Raw genomic sequence first — 19,904 nt, 5'->3', positions numbered from 1 at the left:
AAAAATCCCCCCCAAAACTCCAAATTTTCCCCAAAAATTGCCCCAAAAATCCCCCCCAAAACTCCAAATTTTCCCAAATTCCACCCCAAAAATTGCCCCAAAACTCCAAATTTTCCCAAATTCCCCCCCAAAATTGCCCCAAAAATCCCCCCCAAAACTCCAAATTTTCCCAAAATTTTCCCCAAAAATTACCTCAAAAATCCCCCCAAAACTCAAAATTTTCCCAAATTCCACCCCAAAAATTGCCCCAAAAATCCCCCCCAAGCCCCGAAATTTTCCCAAATTCCCCTCAAAAATCCGCCCCAAAACTCCAAATTTTCCCCCAAAATTCCCCCCAATTCCCCAAAACTATGCAAAAAAATTCATGAAAAAATCCCCCCAGAATGGCCTAGAATTGTCAAAAGTTTGCCCAAAATATTGCCCGAAATTGCCCCAAAAAATCTCCCCAATTCCCTGCACTTTTCCCAAATTCCCCCCAAAATTGCCCCCAAAACTCCAAATTTTTCCCAAAAATTGCCCCAAAAATCCCCCCAAACTCCAAATTTTCCCAAAATTTTCCCCAAAAAGTCCCCCCCAAACTTCTCCTCAAATCCCCAAATTCCCCCCATAACTACAATTTTTCCCAAATTTTTCTCAAAATTTGCCCCAAAAATCCGCCCCAAAACTCAGAATTTTCCAGAATTTTCCCCAAAAATTCCCCCCAAACTGCCCCAAAAATTCTCCTCAAACCCCCAAATTTTCCCAAATTCCCCCCCCAAATTCCCCCCAATTGCCCAAAACTATGCAAAAAAATTCACGGAAAAGTCCCCCCAAAATTGCCTAGAATTGTCAAAAATTGCCCTGAAAATTTCCCCCTAAATTGCCCCAAAAATTGCCCCAAAAATCCCCAAATTTTTCCCAAATTCCCCCCAAAAATTACCCCAAAAATCCCCCCCAAAACTCCAAATTTTCCCAAACTCCCCCCAGAAATTGCCCCAAAACTCCAAATTTTTCCAAATTTTTCCCAAAAAAATCCTTTGAAAACTTCCCAGAAAATCCCCAAAATTCCCCCAAAAACACCGAAAAATTTGCAAAAATTGCCCCCAAATTTCCCAAAAATTCCCCCAAAAAACCCCCCAAAAATTCCTCCAAATTCCCCCAAAATCCACAAAAAACCTCAAAAAACCCCCCAAAACCTCTTTAAAAAATTCCAAAAAAAATCCCTTGAAAACTTCTTCCCAAAAAATCCCCAAAATTCCCCAAAAAACACCAAAAAATTTGCAAAAATTGCCCCCAAATTTCCCAAAAATTCCCAAAAAAACCCCTCAAAAATTCCCCAAAAAAATCCCCCGAAATTCCCCCAAAAAATCCCCAAAAATTCCTTCAAATCCACAAGAAACCTCCCAAAAAACCTCAAAGAAACCCCAAAAACCTCTTTAAAAAATTCCAAAAAAAATCCCTTGAAAACTTCTTCCCAAAAAATCCCCAAAATTCCCCAAAAAACACCAAAAAATTTGCAAAAATTGCCCCCAAATTTCCCAAAAATTCCCCCAAAAAATCCCCAAAAAATCCCCCCAAAAATCCCCAAAAATTCCCCCAAAAAATCCCCAAAAAACCCCCCAAAATTCCCCCAAAATCCCAAAAAATTTCCCAAAATCCACGAAAAACCTCCTAAAAAACCTCAAAAACCCCCCCAAAAACCTCTTTAAAAAATTCCAAAAAAAATCCCTTGAAAACTTCTTCCCAAAAAATCCCCAAAATTCCCCAAAAAACACCAAAAAATTTGCAAAAATTGCCCCCAAATTTCCCAAAAATTCCCAAAAAAACCCCTCAAAAATTCCCCCAAAAAATCCCCCGAAATTCCCCCAAAAAATCCCCAAAAATTCCTTCAAATCCACAAGAAACCTCCCAAAAAACCTCAAAGAAACCCCAAAAACCTCTTTAAAAAATTCCAAAAAAAATCCCTTGAAAACTTCTTCCCAAAAAATCCCCAAAATTCCCCAAAAAACACCAAAAAATTTGCAAAAATTGCCCCCAAATTTCCCAAAAATTCCCCCAAAAAATCCCCAAAAAATCCCCCCAAAAATCCCCAAAAATTCCCCCAAAAAATCCCCAAAAAACCCCCCAAAATTCCCCCAAAATCCCAAAAAATTTCCCAAAATCCACGAAAAACCTCCTAAAAAACCTCAAAACCCCCCCCAAAAACCTCTTTAAAAAATTCCAAAAAAAATCCCTTGAAAACTTCTTCCCAAAAAATCCCCAAAATTCCCCAAAAAACACCAAAAAATTTGCAAAAATTGCCCCCAAATTTCCCAAAAATTCCCAAAAAAACCCCTCAAAAATTCCCCAAAAAAATCCCCCGAAATTCCCCCAAAAAATCCCCAAAAATTCCTTCAAATCCACAAGAAACCTCCCAAAAAACCTCAAAGAAACCCCAAAAACCTCTTTAAAAAATTCCAAAAAAAATCCCTTGAAAACTTCTTCCCAAAAAATCCCCAAAATTCCCCAAAAAACACCAAAAAATTTGCAAAAATTGCCCCCAAATTTCCCAAAAATTCCCCCAAAAAATCCCCAAAAAATCCCCCCAAAAATCCCCAAAAATTCCCCCAAAAAATCCCCAAAAAACCCCCCAAAATTCCCCCAAAATCCCAAAAAATTTCCCAAAATCCACGAAAAACCTCCTAAAAAACCTCAAAAACCCCCCCAAAAACCTCTTTAAAAAATTCCAAAAAAAATCCCTTGAAAACTTCTTCCCAAAAAATCCCCAAAATTCCCCAAAAAACACCGAAAAATTTGCAAAAATTTCCCCCAAATTTCCCAAAAATTCCCCAAAAAAAACCCCCCAAAATTCCTCCAAATCCCCCCAAATCCACAAAAAACCCTCCCAAAAAACCTCAAAGAAACCCCAAAAATCTCTTTAAAAAATTCCAAAAAAAATCCCTTGAAAACTTCTTCCCAAAAAATCCCCAAAATTCCCCAAAAAACACCGAAAAATTTGCAAAAATTGCCCCCAAATTTCCCGAAAATTCCCAAAAAAACCCCTCAAAAATTCCCCAAAAAAATCCCCCAAAATTCCCCCAAAAAATCCCCAAAAATTCCTCCAAATCCACAAAAAACCTCCCAAAAAACCTCAAAGAAACCCCAAAAACCTCTTTAAAAAATTCCAAAAAAAATCCCTTGAAAACTTCTTCCCAAAAAATCCCCAAAATTCCCCAAAAAACACCGAAAAATTTGCAAAAATTTCCCCCAAATTTCCCAAAAATTCCCCAAAAAAAACCCCCCAAAATTCCTCCAAATCCCCCCAAATCCACAAAAAACCTCCCAAAAAACCTCAAAAAAACCCCCAAAAACCTCTTTAAAAAATTCCAAAAAAAATCCCTTGAAAACTTCTTCCCACAAAAATCCCCAAAAAAGACCCGAAATTGCCCGAAATTGCCGGAATTCCCACCTGTTGAGGTGTGCGATGACGTATTTGAAGACCTCGTAGTTCTCCCGCGGGAATTTCCTCAGCACGTCCCGCAGCGCGTGCAGCTTCTGCTCCCGGTCGTTGATTTCTGGGAAAAAGCGGGAATTTGGGGCTCGGAAAATGGGAATTTTTGCGTTTTGGAAAAACCGGGAATTTTGGGCTCGGAATGGTGGAAATGGGAATTTTGGATTTCTGGGAAAACTGGGAATGGTTTGGGAAGGGTGGGAATGAGCGAGCCAGGCCAGGATCAATGAACCATCAATGAACCATCAATGAACCGTCAATGAACCATCAATGAACCGTCAATGAACCGTCAATGAACCATCAATGAACCATCAATGAACCGTCAATGAACCATCAATGAACCATCAATGAACCATCAATGAACCATCAATGAACCGTCAATGAACCATCAATGAACCACCAATTAACGAACAATGAACGAGGAATCCATGAAGAATTTGGGAAGAATTAATGAGGAATTCCAGAGGAATCCAGGAGGGATTTTGGGGCCTCAATGTCCCCAAAACAACCCCGGGAATGGTTTGGGAAGGGCGGGAATGGGATCAATCAACCATCAATCAACCGTCAATCAACCGTGAATCAACCATCAATCAACCATCAATGAACCCTCAATGAACCACCAATCAACCATCAATGAACCGTCAATGAACCGTCAACCGTCAATCAACCGCCAATGAACCACTGATGAACCACCAATCAACCGTCAATCAACCGTGAATCAACCATCAATCAACCGTCAATGAACCCTCAATGAACCACCAATCAACCATCAATGAACCGTCAATCAACCGTCAACCGTCAATCAACCGCCAATGAACCCTCAATGAACCACCAATCAACCGTCAATGAACCGTCAATCAACCATCAATTAACCATCAATGAACCAATCAACCATCAATGAACGCTGAATGAACCATCAATGAACCCTCAATGAACCACCACTCAACCACCAACCATCAATCAACCGTCAATGAACCGTCAATCAACCATCAATCAACCATCAATGAACCATCAATGAACCAGCAATTAACAAGCAATTAACGAGCAATTAGCGAGGAATCCATGAAGAATTTGGGAGGAATTAATGAGAAATTCAGAGGAATCCAGGAGGGATTTTGGGGCCTCAATGTCCCCAAAACAACCTCAGGAATGGTTTGGGAAGGGCGGGATTGAACGAGCCAGGCCGGGATCAATCAACCATCAATTAACGAGCAATTAACGAGGAATCCATGAAGAATTTGGGAGGAATTAATGAGGAATTCCAGAGGAATCCAGGATGGATTTTGGGGCGTCGGTGTCACCAGGAATGGTTTGGGAAGGGCGGGAACGAGCGAGCCAGGCTGGGATCAATGAACCATCAATGAACCACCAATCAACCATCAATGAACCCTCAATGAACCATCAACCAACCACCAATCAACCGTCAATCAACCGTCAATGAACCGTCAATCAACTGTCAATGAACCATCAACGAACCCTCAATAAACCACCAATCAACCATCAATGAACCATCAATCAACCACCAATCAACTATCAATCAACCGTCAATGAACCGTCAATAAACCACCAATCAACCATCAATGAACCGTCAATGAACCATCAATGAACCCTCAATAAACCATCAATCAACCATCAATGAACCATCAATCAACCACCAATCAACTATCAATCAACCGTCAATGAACCGTCAATCAACCATCAATGAACCCTCAATGAACCATCAATGAACCACCAATTAACGAGCAACGAACGAGGAATCCATGAAGAATTTGGGAAGAATTAATGAGGAATTCCAGAGGAATCCAGGAGGGATTTTGAGGCCTCGATGTCCCCAAAACAACCCCGGGAATGGTTTGGGAAGGGCGGGAATGGGATCAATCAACCGTCAATCAACCGTGAATCAACCATCAATCAACCATCAATGAACCATCAATGAACCCTCAATAAACCACCAATCAACCATCAATGAACCATCAATCAACCACCAATCAACTATCAATCAACCGTCAATGAACCGTCAATAAACCACCAATCAACCATCAATGAACCGTCAATGAACCATCAATGAACCCTCAATAAACCATCAATCAACCATCAATGAACCATCAATCAACCACCAATCAACTATCAATCAACCGTCAATGAACCGTCAATCAACCATCAACGAACCATCAATGAACCGTCAATCAACCATCAATGAACCCTCAATAAACCATCAATCAACCATCAATGAACCATCAATCAACCACCAATCAACTATCAATCAACCGTCAATGAACCGTCAATCAACCATCAACGAACCATCAATGAACCATCAATCAACCATCAATGAACCGTCAATGAACCACCAATTAACGAGCAACGAACGAGGAATCCATGAAGAATTTGGGAAGAATTAATGAGGAATTCCAGAGGAATCCAGGAGGGATTTTGAGGCCTCGATGTCCCCAAAACAACCCCGGGAATGGTTTGGGAAGGGCAGGAATGGGATCAATCAACCACCAATCAACCGTCAATCAACCGTGAATCAACCATCAATCAACCATCAATGAACCCTCAATGAACCACCAATCAACCATCAATGAACCGTCAATCAACCGTCAACCGTCAATCAACCGCCAATGAACCCTCAATGAACCACCAATCAACCGTCAATGAACCGTCAATCAACCATCAATTAACCATCAATGAACCAATCAACCATCAATGAACGCTGAATGAACCATCAATGAACCCTCAATGAACCACCACTCAACCACCAACCATCAATCAACCGTCAATGAACCGTCAATCAACCATCAATCAACCATCAATCAACCATCAATGAACCATCAATGAACCAGCAATTAACAAGCAATTAACGAGCAATTAGCGAGGAATCCATGAAGAATTTGGGAGGAATTAATGAGAAATTCAGAGGAATCCAGGAGGGATTTTGGGGCCTCGATGTCCCCAAAACAACCCCAGGAATGGTTTGGGAAGGGCGGGATTGAACGAGCCAGGCCGGGATCAATCAACCATCAATTAACGAGCAATTAACGAGGAATCCATGAAGAATTTGGGAAGAATTAATGAGGAATTCCAGAGGAATCCAGGAGGGATTTTGGGGCCTCGGTGTCACCGGGAATGGTTTGGGAAGGGCGGGAACGAGCGAGCCAGGCCAGGATCAATGAACCATCAATGAACCACCAATCAACCATCAATGAACCCTCAATGAACCATCAATCAACCATCAATCAACCGTCAATGAACGAGGAATCCATGAAGAATTTGGGAAGAATTAATGAGGAATTCCAGAGGAATCCAGGAGGGATTTTGAGGCCTCGATGTCCCCAAAACAACCCCGGGAATGGTTTGGGAAGGGCGGGAATGGGATCAATCAACCACCAATCAACCGTCAATCAACCGTGAATCAACCATCAATCAACCATCAATGAACCATCAATGAACCCTCAATAAACCACCAATCAACCATCAATGAACCATCAATCAACCACCAATCAACTATCAATCAACCGTCAATGAACCGTCAATAAACCACCAATCAACCATCAATGAACCGTCAATGAACCCTCAATGAACCATCAATGAACCACCAATTAACGAGCAACGAACGAGGAATCCATGAAGAATTTGGGAAGAATTAATGAGGAATTCCAGAGGAATCCAGGAGGGATTTTGAGGCCTCGATGTCCCCAAAACAACCCCGGGAATGGTTTGGGAAGGGCGGGAACGAGCGAGCCAGGCCGGGATCAATCAACCATCAATCAACGAGCAATGAACGAGGAATCCATGAAGAATTTGGGAGGAATTAATGAGGAATTCCAGAGGAATCCAGGATGGATTTTGGGGCGTCGGTGTCACCGGGAATGGTTTGGGAAGGGCGGGAACGAGCGAGCCAGGCTTGGATCAATGAACCATCAATGAACCACCAATCAACCATCAATGAACCCTCAATGAACCATCAACCAACCACCAATCAACCACCAATCAACCGTCAATCAACTGTCAATGAACCGTCAATCAACTGTCAATGAACCGTCAATCAACCATCAATGAACCCTCAATGAACCCTCAATAAACCACCAATCAACCATCAATGAACCGTCAATGAACCATCAATGAACCCTCAATAAACCATCAATCAACCATCAATGAACCATCAATCAACCACCAATCAACCGTCAATCAACCGTCAATGAACCGTCAATCAACCATCAACGAACCATCAATGAACCGTCAATCAACCATCAATGAACCATCAATGAACCACCAATTAACGAGCAACGAACGAGGAATCCATGAAGAATTTGGGAAGAATTAATGAGGAATTCCAGAGGAATCCAGGAGGGATTTTGAGGCCTCGATGTCCCCAAAACAACCCCGGGAATGGTTTGGGAAGGGCGGGAATGGGATCAATCAACCACCAATCAACCGTCAATCAACCGTGAATCAACCATCAATCAACCATCAATCAACCATCAATGAACCATCAATGAACCCTCAATAAACCACCAATCAACCATCAATGAACCATCAATCAACCACCAATCAACTATCAATCAACCGTCAATGAACCGTCAATAAACCACCAATCAACCATCAATGAACCGTCAATGAACCATCAATGAACCATCAATCAACCATCAATGAACCATCAATCAACCACCAATCAACTATCAATCAACCGTCAATGAACCGTCAATCAACCATCAATGAACCATCAATGAACCGTCAATGAACCATCAATGAACCCTCAATAAACCATCAATCAACCATCAATGAACCATCAATCAACCACCAATCAACTATCAATCAACCGTCAATCAACCGTCAATCAACCATCAATGAACCATCAATGAACCATCAATGAACCATCAATGAACGAGGAATCCATGAAGAATTTGGGAAGAATTAATGAGGAATTCCAGAGGAATCCAGGAGGGATTTTGAGGCCTCGATGTCCCCAAAACAACCCCGGGAATGGTTTGGGAAGGGCGGGAACGAGCGAGCCAGGCCGGCATCAATCAACCATCAATCAACCACCAATTAACCACCAATTAACGAGCAGCCGGGCGGAATTCCGTGGGAATGGGGCCTGGGAGAGGCCGGGAATTGGCGGGAACTCACTGTGGGCCTCCACCAGCTCCACCTGCATCGCGTAGGGCACCAGCGGCTCCGGCAGCTCCGAGAAGAAGCTTTTCATGGCGCCCGCCACGGTGTTGACGGTGAAATCCTTCTCGGCCAGGTCCAGCCCGTGATCTGCCGGGGAAAAATCCATGGAATTCCTGTGGGATCGGTGCTGAGGAGATCCCAAATCCAACCCCGGGATCGCCAGGGAATGGGGAGGGGGAATGACGCGAAAAACACCGGGAATTGGGGTGAAAAATTGGGAGTTTTGTGGGTCCAGAGGGAATTCCAGCCCCAAAATCCCAAAGGTGCCAGGGAAAAATCCCTAAAATCCATAAAATCCATGGAATTCCCGTGGGATTGGTGCTGAGGAGATCCCAAATCCAACCCTGGGATCGCCAGGGAATGGGGGGGGGCAATGGGGGAAATTCCCTGAAAAATGTGGGGTGAAAAAAAAAGGGAATTCCAGCCCAAATTCCTGAATTCCAGCCCCAAAATCCCAAAGATGCCAGGGAAAAATCCATAAAATCCATGGAATTCCCGTGGGATTGGTGCTGAGGAGATCCCAAATCCAACCCCGGGATCGCCAGGGAATTGGGGGGGGATTGGGGGAAATTCCCTGAAAAATGTGGGGTGAAAAAAAAAGGGAATTCCAGCCCAAATTCCTGAATTCCAGCCCCAAAATCCAAAAGATGCCGGGGAAAAATCCCTAAAATCCATGGAATTCTCACGGGATTGGTGCCGAGGAGATCCCAAATCCAACCCTGGGATCCCCAGGGAATGGGGGGGGAAAAACGCCCGGAATTGGGGCAAAAATTGGGAATTTTGTGGGTCCAGAGGGAATTGCAGCCCCAAAATCCCAAGAAAAGGAGGAATTTGGGATGAGGGTGAAGCTTTTCCAAAGGGAAATCCCATAAAATCTGTCCTGGAGAAACCTCCAAGGAAAAGGGGTCGGGAATGGATAAAATGACCCAAAAAACGTCCGGAATTGGGGCAAAAAAACGGGAATTTTGCCCTTCCAAAGGGAATTCCAGCCCGAAAATCCCAAAAAAAGGAGGAATTTGGGATGAGGGTGAAGCTTTTCCAAAGGGAAATCCCATAAAATCTGTCCTGGAGGAACCTCCAAGGAAAAGGGGTCAGGAATGGATAAAATGACCCAAAACCGCCGGGAATTGGGGCAAAAAACCGGGAATTTCGCCCTTCCAAAGGGAATTCCGGCTGGAGGGGGGGTTTGGGGTGGGGGTGGGGGTTTTCCTGGGATTTGGGGTGGGATTTGGGGTGGGATTTGGGGTGGGATTTGGGGGGATTTGGGGGGATTTGGGGTTACCCTGGTCGAACTGGCGCTGCAGGCTCTCCATCTCCGACTTGTTCCCGCTGACGCGATAAATCCCCTCCGTGCTCAGTCCTGCGGGAAAAGGGGCAAAATCCCGGATTTCTCCTTCTTTTCTCCTCATTCCCGGATTTTCCTGGGGTTCCTTCCCCGTTTGGGGTGGGTTTGGGGGTTTTTTGGGGGGATTTTGGGTGATATTGGTGGAAAAAACCGGGAGGTTTTGGCGGCGTTGCGGGTTCTTTCCGGGGGTTTTTTTAGGGAAAATTCCATGGGGGGATGAGGGATTTGGGGAAATCCAGGGATCCGGAGGAAAAAGAAAGGGGAGTAACCAAAAATCCGGGAGGAAATTGCCCCAAATCTTTAAAAATAACCCTGAAAATCTAAAAAAAAAAATCCCAAAAAACCACCCCAAAATCCGCCTAAAAAAACCCCTAAAATCCCTAAAAAAACCCTAAAAAATTTCTGGGATTCCCCGTCCCAAAATCCCCAAAACTCCCCCCAAAAATCCCCTAAAAATATAAAAAAACACCCCCTAAAAATAAAAAAAAAACCTGTAAGAATCTCTCTAAAAAAACCCCTAAAAATAAAAAAAACAACCTGTAAAAATCCCTCTAAAAAACCCCCAAAATCCCCCTAAAAAAACCCCTAAAAATCCCTTAAAAACCCCGAAAAAGTTTCTGGGATTCCCCATCCCAAAATCCCCAAAACTCCCCCCAAAATCTTCTAAAAATAAAATAAAAAAACCCCTAAAAATCCCAAAAAACCTTGTAAAAATCCCTCTAAAAAAACCCCAAAATCCACCAAAAAATCCCTTAAAAACCCCTAAAAACCCCCCAAAAAATCCCGGAATTCCCCACCCCCAAGATCCCTAAAAAATCTCACCCCAAACCCCTAAAGCCCCCCCAAAAACCCTAAAAAAACCCCTAAAAACTCTAAAAAAATCCCAAAAAATCCCAAAACCCCCCCCAAAAATCCCCTAAAAATCCCCAAAAAATTCCCAGAATTCCCCATCCCCAAATCCCTAAGAAACCCCCCAAAAAAGACCTAAAAACCCTAACCCCCCCCAAAACCCTAAAAAACCCCCTAAAAACCCTAAAAAAACCCCTAAACCCCCCTAAAAAAATGCCAAAAAATCCAAAAAAATCCCCAAAAAATCCCCCAAAATCCCTAAAAATTCCCAAAGAATTCCCGGAATTCCCCAGCCCCAAAATCCCTAAAAAAATCTCACCGCAAACCCCTAAAACCCCCCCAAAAACCCCTGAAAAAATCCCTAAAAACCCCCTAAAAATATCCCAAAACATCCCAAAAAAACCCTTAAAAATCCCTAAAAATCCCCAAAATCCCCCAAAAATTCCCGGAATTCCCCACGCCCCAAAATCCCTAAAAAAACCCCCCCCACAAACCCCTAAAACTCCCCCCAAAAAATCCTAAAAAAACCCCTAAACCCCCTAAAAACCCCCCCAAAAAATCCGAAAAAATCCCTAAAAAATCCCCAAAAAATCCCTAAAAATCCCCAAAAATTCCTGGAATTCCCCATCCCCAAATCCCTAAGGAACCCCCCAAAAAGACCTAAAAACCCCAACTCCCCTCCCCAAAAAAACCCTAAAAAAAATCCGTAAAAACCCAAAAAAAACCCCTAAAGCCCCCTAAAAAAACCCCAAAAAATCCCTAAAAATCCCCCAAAAATTCCCGGAATTCCCCACGCCCCAAAATCCCTAAAAAAACCCCCCCCACAAACCCCTAAAACTCCCCTAAAAAAACCCTAAAAAAACCCCTCAACCCCCTAAAACCCCCCCCCAAAAAATCCGAAAAAATCCCTAAAAAATCCCCAAAAAATCCCTAAAAAATCCCTAAAAATTCCCAAAGAATTCCCGGAATTCCCCACGCCCCAAAATCCCTAAAAAAATCTCACCCCAAACCCCTAAAACCCCCCAAAAAACCCTAAAAAAACCCCTCAACCCCCCTAAAAACCCCCCCAAAAAATCCGAAAAAATCCCCAAAAAATCCCCAAAAAATCCCTAAAAAATCCCCCAAAATCCCTAAAAATTCCCAAAGAATTCCCGGAATTCCCCACGCCCCAAAATCCCTAAAAAACCCCCCCCACAAACCCCTAAAACTCCCCCCAAAAAACCCTAAAAAAACCCCTCAACCCCCTAAAAACCCCCTCAAAAAATCCAAAAAAATCCCTAAAAAATCCCAAAAAATTCCCAAAGAATTCCCGGAATTCCCCACGCCCCAAAATCCCTAAAAAAATCTCACCCCAAACCCCTAAAACCCCCCAAAAAACCCTAAAAAAACCCCTAAACCCCCTAAAAACCCCCTCAAAAAATCCGAAAAAATCCCCAAAAGATCCCAAAAAATCCCAAAAAAATCCCAAAAAATCCCTAAAAATTACCAAAGAATTCCCGGAATTCCCCACGCCCCAAAATCCCTAAAAAACCCCCCCCACAAACCCCTAAAACTCCCCCCAAAAAACCCTAAAAAAACCCCTAAACCCCCTAAAACCCCCCCCAAAAAATCCAAAAAAATCCCTAAAAAATCCCAAAAAATCCCTAAAAATTCCCAAAGAATTCCCGGAATTCCCCACGCCCCAAAATCCCTAAAAAAATCTCACCCCAAACCCCTAAAACCCCCCAAAAAACCCTAAAAAAACCCCTCAACCCCCTAAAAACCCCCTCAAAAAATCCCAAAAAATCCCCAAAAAATCCCCAAAAAATCCCTAAAAAATCCCTAAAAATCCCCAAAAAATTCCCGGAATACCCCACGCCCCAAAATCCCTAAAAAACCCCCCCCCACAAACCCCTAAAACTCCCCCCAAAAAACCCTAAAAAAACCCCTCAACCCCCTAAAAACCCCCTCAAAAAATCCGAAAAAATCCCCAAAAAATCCCCAAAAAATCCCCAAAAATCCCTAAAAATTCCCAAAGAATTCCCGGAATTCCCCACGCCCCAAAATCCCTAAAAAAATCTCACCCCAAACCCCTAAAACCCCCCAAAAAACCCTAAAAAAACCCCTCAACCCCCCTAAAAAACCCCCTCAAAAAATCCGAAAAAATCCCTAAAAAATCCCCAAAAATTCCAAAAAATTCCCAAAGAATTCCCGGAATTCCCCACGCCCCAAAATCCCTAAAAAAAATCTCACCCCAAACCCCTAAAACCCCCCAAAAAACCCTAAAAAAACCCCTAAACCCCCTAAAACCCCCCTCAAAAAATCCCAAAAAATCCCCAAAAAATCCCCAAAAAATCCCTAAAAATCCCCAAAAAATTCCCGGAATTCCCCACGCCCCAAAATCCCTAAAAAACCCCCCCCCACAAACCCCTAAAACTCCCCCCAAAAAACCCTAAAAAAACCCCTCAACCCCCTAAAAACCCCCTCAAAAAATCCGAAAAAATCCCCAAAAAATCCCCAAAAAATCCCCAAAAATCCCTAAAAATTCCCAAAGAATTCCCGGAATTCCCCACGCCCCAAAATCCCTAAAAAAATCTCACCCCAAACCCCTAAAACCCCCCAAAAAACCCTAAAAAAACCCCTCAACCCCCCTAAAAAACCCCCTCAAAAAATCCGAAAAAATCCCTAAAAAATCCCCAAAAATTCCAAAAAATTCCCAAAGAATTCCCGGAATTCCCCACGCCCCAAAATCCCTAAAAAAAATCTCACCCCAAACCCCTAAAACCCCCCAAAAAACCCTAAAAAAACCCCTAAACCCCCTAAAACCCCCCTCAAAAAATCCCAAAAAATCCCCAAAAAATCCCAAAAAATCCCTAAAAATCCCCAAAAAATTCCCGGAATACCCCACGCCCCAAAATCCCTAAAAAAACCCCCCCCACAAACCCCTAAAACTCCCCCCAAAAAACCCTAAAAAAACCCCTCAACCCCCTAAAAACCCCCTCAAAAAATCCGAAAAAATCCCCAAAAAATCCCTAAAAAATCCCCAAAAATCCCTAAAAATTCCCAAAGAATTCCCGGAATTCCCCACGCCCCAAAATCCCTAAAAAAATCTCACCCCAAACCCCTAAAACCCCCCAAAAAACCCTAAAAAAACCCCTCAACCCCCTAAAAACCCCCTCAAAAAATCCCAAAAAATCCCCAAAAAATCCCTAAAAAATCCCCAAAAATCCCTAAAAATTCCCAAAGAATTCCCGGAATTCCCCACGCCCCAAAATCCCTAAAAAAATCTCACCCCAAACCCCTAAAACCCCCCAAAAAACCCTAAAAAAACCCCTCAACCCCCTAAAAACCCCCTCAAAAAATCCGAAAAAATCCCCAAAAAATCCCTAAAAAATCCCCAAAAAATCCCTAAAAATCCCCAAAATCCCCCCAAAATTCCCGGAATTCCCCACGCCCCAAAATCCCTAAAACCCCCCCCCCACAAACCCCTAAAACTCCCCCCAAAAAACCCTAAAAAAACCCCTCAACCCCCCTAAAAAACCCCCCAAAAAATCCCAAAAAATCCCTAAAAAATCCCCAAAAATCCCCAAAAATTCCCAAAAAATTCCCAAAACTTCCCGGAATTCCCGGACTGACCGGTGGCCTCGATGTACTGGATGCAGCGCTCGATGAACACCGGGATCGGCCGCTCCGGGGTGACCACGCTGGCCAAGGGCACCCCGAAGTAGCTGCTCTCCCACGGCGGCTTGGACAGCGACGGCCGCGCCTTGGCCTTTGGTTTCTGCGGGAAAACGGGAAAATCCCGGAAAATCCGTCGGCTCGGGGAGCTACGGGCACAGAGCGAGGCGGAAACGGCGGCGCCGGGGCGGGAAAGTCCGGATTGGAGGAGTGGGATTGGAGCTCGGAGGCGGAAATCGCGGGGTTTGAACCCGAAATTCTGCGGCCGGACGCGGAAATTCCGGTTCTGAACCCGAAAATTCTGGATCTGAGCCTGAAAATTCTGGGTCTAAATCCAAAAATTCCGGTTCTGAATCCCGAAAATTCCGGTTCTGAGCCTGAAAATTCTGGGTCTAAATCCAAAAATTCCGGTTCTGAACCCAAAAATTCCGGTTCTGAACCAGAAAATTCCGGTTCTGAGCCTGAAAATTCCGGGTCTAAACCCAAAAATTCTGGTTCTGAACCCGAAAATTCCGGCTTTGAGCCTGAAAATTCTGGGTCTAAATCCAAAAATTCCGGTTCTGAATCCCGAAAATTCCGGTTCTGAGCCTGAAAATTCCGGTTCTGAACCTGAAAATTCCAGTTCTGAGCCTGAAAATTCCGGGTCTAAACCCAAAAATTCTGGTTCTGAACCTGAAAATTCCGGTTCTGAGCCTGAAAATTCTGGGTCTAAATTCAAAAATTCCGGTTCTGAATCGCGAAAATTCTGGTTCTGAGCCTGAAAATTCTGGTTCTGAGCCTGAAAATTCCGGGTCTAAATCCAGGAACTCCAGTTCTGAATCCCGAAATTCCGGGTCTAAATCCAAAAATTCCGGTTCTGAATCCCGAAAATTCCGGTTCTGAGCCTGAAAATTCCAGTTCTAAACCTGAAAATTCTGGGTCTAAACCCAAAAATTCCGGTTCTGAGCCTGAAAATTCTGGGTCTAAATCCAAAAATTCCAGTTCTGAACCCGAAAATTCCGGTTCTGAGCCTGAAAATTCTGGTTCTGAGCCTGAAAATTCCGGGTCTAAATCCAGGAACTCCAGTTCTGAATCCCGAAATTCCGGGTCTAAATCCAAAAATTCCGGTTCTGAATCCCGAAAATTCCGGTTCTGAGCCTGAAAATTCCAGTTCTAAACCTGAAAATTCTGGGTCTAAACCCAAAAATTCCGGTTCTGAGCCTGAAAATTCTGGGTCTAAATCCAAAAATTCCAGTTCTGAACCCGAAAATTCCGGTTCTGAACCTGAAAATTCTGGTTCTGAGCCTGAAAATTCCGGGTCTAAATCCAGGAACTCCAGTTCTGAATCCCGAAATTCCGGGTCTAAATCCAAAAATTCTGGTTCTGAACCCAAAACTTTCAGTTTTGAGCCTAAAATTCCAGTTCTAAACCAGAAATTCTGGTTCTGAACCTGAAAATTCCGGTTCTAAATCCAAGAATTCCAGTTCTGAACCCAAATATTCCAGTTCTGAACCAAAAAGTCCGGATTGGAGGAGTGGGATTGGAGCTCGGAGGCGAAAATCGCGGGGTTTGAACCCGAAATTCTGCGGCCGGACGCGGAAATTCCGGTTCTGAACCCGAAAATTCCGGTTCTGAGCCTGAAAATTCCGGTTCTGAACCTGAAAATTCCGGTTCTGAACCCGAAAATTCCGGTTCTGAGCCTGAAAATTCCGGGTCTAAATCCAGGAACTCCAGTTCTGAATCCCGAAATTCCGGGTCTAAATCCAAAAATTCTGGTTCTGAATCCCGAAATTCCGGGTCTAAATCCAAAAATTCTGGTTCTGAACCCAAACCTTTCAGTTTTGAGCCTAAAATTCCAGTTCTAAACCAGAAATTCTGGTTCTGAACCTGAAAATTCCGGTTCTAAATCCAAGAATTCCAGTTCTGAACCCAAATATTCCAGTTCTGAACCAAAAAGTCCGGATTGGAGGAGTGGGATTGGAGCTCGGAGGCGAAAATCGCGGGGTTTGAACCCGAAATTCTGCGGCCGGACGCGGAAATTCCGGTTCTGAACCCGAAAATTCTGGTTCTGAGCCTGAAAATTCTGGGTCTAAATCCAAAAATTCCGGTTCTGAATCCCAAAAATTCCGGCTCTGAGCCTGAAAATTCTGGGTCTAAATCCAAAAATTCTGGCTCTGAATCGCGAAAATTCCGGTTCTGAGCCTGAAAATTCTGGTTCTGAGCCTGAAAATTCCGGTTCTGAACCTGAAAATTCTGGTTCTGAACCCAAAAATTCTGGGTCTAAATCCAAAAATTCCGGTTCTGAACCCGAAAATTCCGGTTCTGAACCTGAAAATTCTGGTTCTGAACCTGAAAATTCCGGTTCTGAGCCTGAAAATTCCGGTTCTGAGCCTGAAAATTCTGGGTCTAAATCCAAAAATTCCGGTTCTGAATCCCAAAAATTCTGGTTCTGAACCTGAAAATTCCGGTTCTGAGCCTGAAAATTCCGGTTCTGAGCCTGAAAATTCTGGGTCTAAATCCAGGAACTCAAGTTCTGAATCCCGAAATTCTGGGTCTAAATCCAAAAATTCCGGTTCTGAATCCCGAAAATTCCGGTTCTGAGCCTGAAAATTCCAGTTCTAAACCTGAAAATTCTGGGTCTAAACCCAAAAATTCCGGTTCTGAGCCTGAAAATTCTGGGTCTAAATCCAAAAATTCCAGTTCTGAACCCGAAAATTCCGGTTCTGAACCTGAAAATTCTGGTTCTGAGCCTGAAAATTCCAGTTCTAAACCTGAAAATTCTGGGTCTAAACCCAAAAATTCCGGTTCTGAGCCTGAAAATTCTGGGTCTAAATCCAAAAATTCCGGTTCTGAATCGCGAAAATTCCGGTTCTGAGCCTGAAAATTCCAGTTCTGAACCTGAAAATTCTGGTTCTGAGCCTGAAAATTCCGGGTCTAAATCCAGGAACTCCAGTTCTGAATCCCGAAATTCCGGGTCTAAATCCAAAAATTCTGGTTCTGAACCCAAAACTTTCAGTTTTGAGCCTAAAATTCCAGTTCTAAACCAGAAATTCTGGTTCTGAACCTGAAAATTCCGGTTCTAAATCCAAGAATTCCAGTTCTGAAACCAAATATTCCAGTTCTGAACCAAAAAGTCCGGATTGGAGGAGTGGGATTGGAGCTCGGAGGCGAAAATCGCGGGGTTTGAACCCGAAATTCTGCGGCCGGACGCGGAAATTCCGGTTCTGAACCCGAAAATTCCGGCTCTGAGCCTGAAAATTCTGGGTCTAAATCCAAAAATTCCGGTTCTGAACCCAAAAATTCCGGGTCTAAACCCAAAAATTCCGGCTCTGAGCCTGAAAATTCCGGGTCTAAACCCAAAAATTCCGGTTCTGAATCGCGAAAATTCCGGTTCTGAGCCTGAAAATTCCGGTTCTGAACCTGAAAATTCCAGTTCTGAGCCTGAAAATTCCGGGTCTAAACCCAAAAATTCTGGTTCTGAACCTGAAAATTCCGGTTCTGAGCCGGAAAATTCCGGGTCTAAACCCAAAAATTCCGGTTCTGAGCCTGAAAATTCCGGTTCTGAGCCTGAAAATTCCGGTTCTGAGCCTGAAAATTCTGGGTCTAAATCCAAAAATTCCGGTTCTGAATCGCGAAAATTCCGGTTCTGAGCCTGAAAATTCCAGTTCTGAACCCAAAAATTCTGGTTCTGAGCCTGAAAATTCCGGGTCTAAATCCAGGAACTCCAGTTCTGAATCCCGAAATTCCGGGTCTAAATCCAAAAATTCTGGTTCTGAATCCCGAAATTCCGGGTCTAAATCCAAAAATTCTGGTTCTGAACCCAAAACTTTCAGTTTTGAGCCCAAAATTCCAGTTCTAAACCAAAAATTCTGGTTCTGAACCTGAAAATTCCGGTTCTAAATCCAAGAATTCCAGTTCTGAACCCAAATATTCCAGTTCTGAACCAAAAAGTCCGGATTGGAGGAGTGGGATTGGAGCTCGGAGGCGAAAATCGCGGGGTTTGAACCCGAAATTCTGCGGCCGGACGCGGAAATTCCGGTTCTGAACCCGAAAATTCCGGCTCTGAGCCTGAAAATTCTGGGTCTAAATCCAAAAATTCCGGTTCTGAACCCAAAAATTCCGGGTCTAAACCCAAAAATTCTGGTTCTGAACCAGAAAATTCCGGTTCTGAGCCTGAAAATTCCGGGTCTAAACCCAAAAATTCTGGTTCTGAACCCGAAAATTCCGGTTCTGAGCCTGAAAATTCTGGGTCTAAATCCAAAAATTCCGGTTCTGAATCCCAAAAATTCCGGTTCTGAGCCTGAAAATTCCGGGTCTAAACCCAAAAATTCTGGTTCTGAACCTGAAAATTCCGGTTCTGAGCCTGAAAATTCCGGTTCTGAGCCTGAAAATTCTGGGTCTAAATCCAAAAATTCCGGTTCTGAATCCCAAAAATTCTGGTTCTGAACCTGAAAATTCCGGTTCTGAGCCTGAAAATTCCGGTTCTGAGCCTGAAAATTCTGGGTCTAAATCCAGGAACTCAAGTTCTGAATCCCGAAATTCTGGGTCTAAATCCAAAAATTCCGGTTCTGAATACCGAAAATTCCGGTTCTGAGCCTGAAAATTCCAGTTCTAAACCTGAAAATTCTGGGTCTAAACCCAAAAATTCCGGTTCTGAGCCTGAAAATTCTGGGTCTAAACCCAAAAATTCCGGTTCTGAACCCGAAAATTCCGGTTCTGAACCTGAAAATTCTGGTTCTGAGCCTGAAAATTCCGGGTCTAAATCCAGGAACTCCAGTTCTGAATCCCGAAATTCCGGGTCTAAATCCAAAAATTCTGGTTCTGAACCCAAAACTTTCAGTTTTGAGCCTAAAATTCCAGTTCTAAACCAGAAATTCTGGTTCTGAACCTGAAAATTCCGGTTCTAAATCCAAGAATTCCAGTTCTGAACCCAAATATTCCAGTTCTGAACAAAAAAGTCCGGATTGGAGGAGTAGGATTGGAGCTCGGAGGCGAAAATCGCGGGGTTTGAACCCAAAATTCTGCGGCCGGATGCGGAAATTCCGGTTCTGAACCCGAAAATTCTGGTTCTGAGCCTGAAAATTCTGGTTCTGAACCCAAAAATTCCGGCTCTGAGCCTGAAAATTCTGGTTCTGAACCCAAAAATTCTGGTTCTGAACCTGAAAATTCCGGTTCTGAACCCTAAAGTTTGTTTTGAGCCCAATATTTCAGTTCTGAACCAAGAATTCCAATTCTGAATCCCAAAACTTCCAGTTTTGAGCCCAAAATTCCAGTTCTAAACTGGAAACTCCAGTTCTGAACCTGAAAGTTCCGGTTCTAAATCCAAAAATTCCAGTTCTGAACCCCAAAATTCCAATTCTGACCCAGAAAATTCCAGTTCTGAACCAAAAATTCCACTTCTAAACCCAAAAGTTTCAGTTTTGAGCCCAA

General features: G+C 43.4%; 1 protein-coding gene across 1 annotated transcript in view; it reads right to left on the bottom strand.

Annotated features, from left to right (window-relative positions):
• ARHGAP35 (Rho GTPase activating protein 35) overlaps nucleotides 1-19,904 on the bottom strand; it is a 40,373-nt gene that overhangs the window by 4,149 nt on the left and 16,320 nt on the right. The window contains exons 3-6 of the mRNA XM_082299686.1: nucleotides 14,454-14,598; nucleotides 9,927-10,004; nucleotides 8,600-8,731; nucleotides 3,428-3,533 (exon numbers count right to left, since the gene is read on the bottom strand). Of these exons, the coding sequence (XP_082155812.1) occupies nucleotides 3,428-3,533; nucleotides 8,600-8,731; nucleotides 9,927-10,004; nucleotides 14,454-14,598 (461 nt within the window). The remainder of the gene's footprint in view (nucleotides 1-3,427; nucleotides 3,534-8,599; nucleotides 8,732-9,926; nucleotides 10,005-14,453; nucleotides 14,599-19,904) is intronic.

Source organism: Coloeus monedula, assembly GCF_965178545.1.
Source record: "Coloeus monedula genome assembly, chromosome: 33".
NCBI lineage: Eukaryota > Metazoa > Chordata > Aves > Passeriformes > Corvidae > Coloeus > Coloeus monedula.
This window is presented reverse-complemented; position numbering and strand designations above follow the sequence as displayed.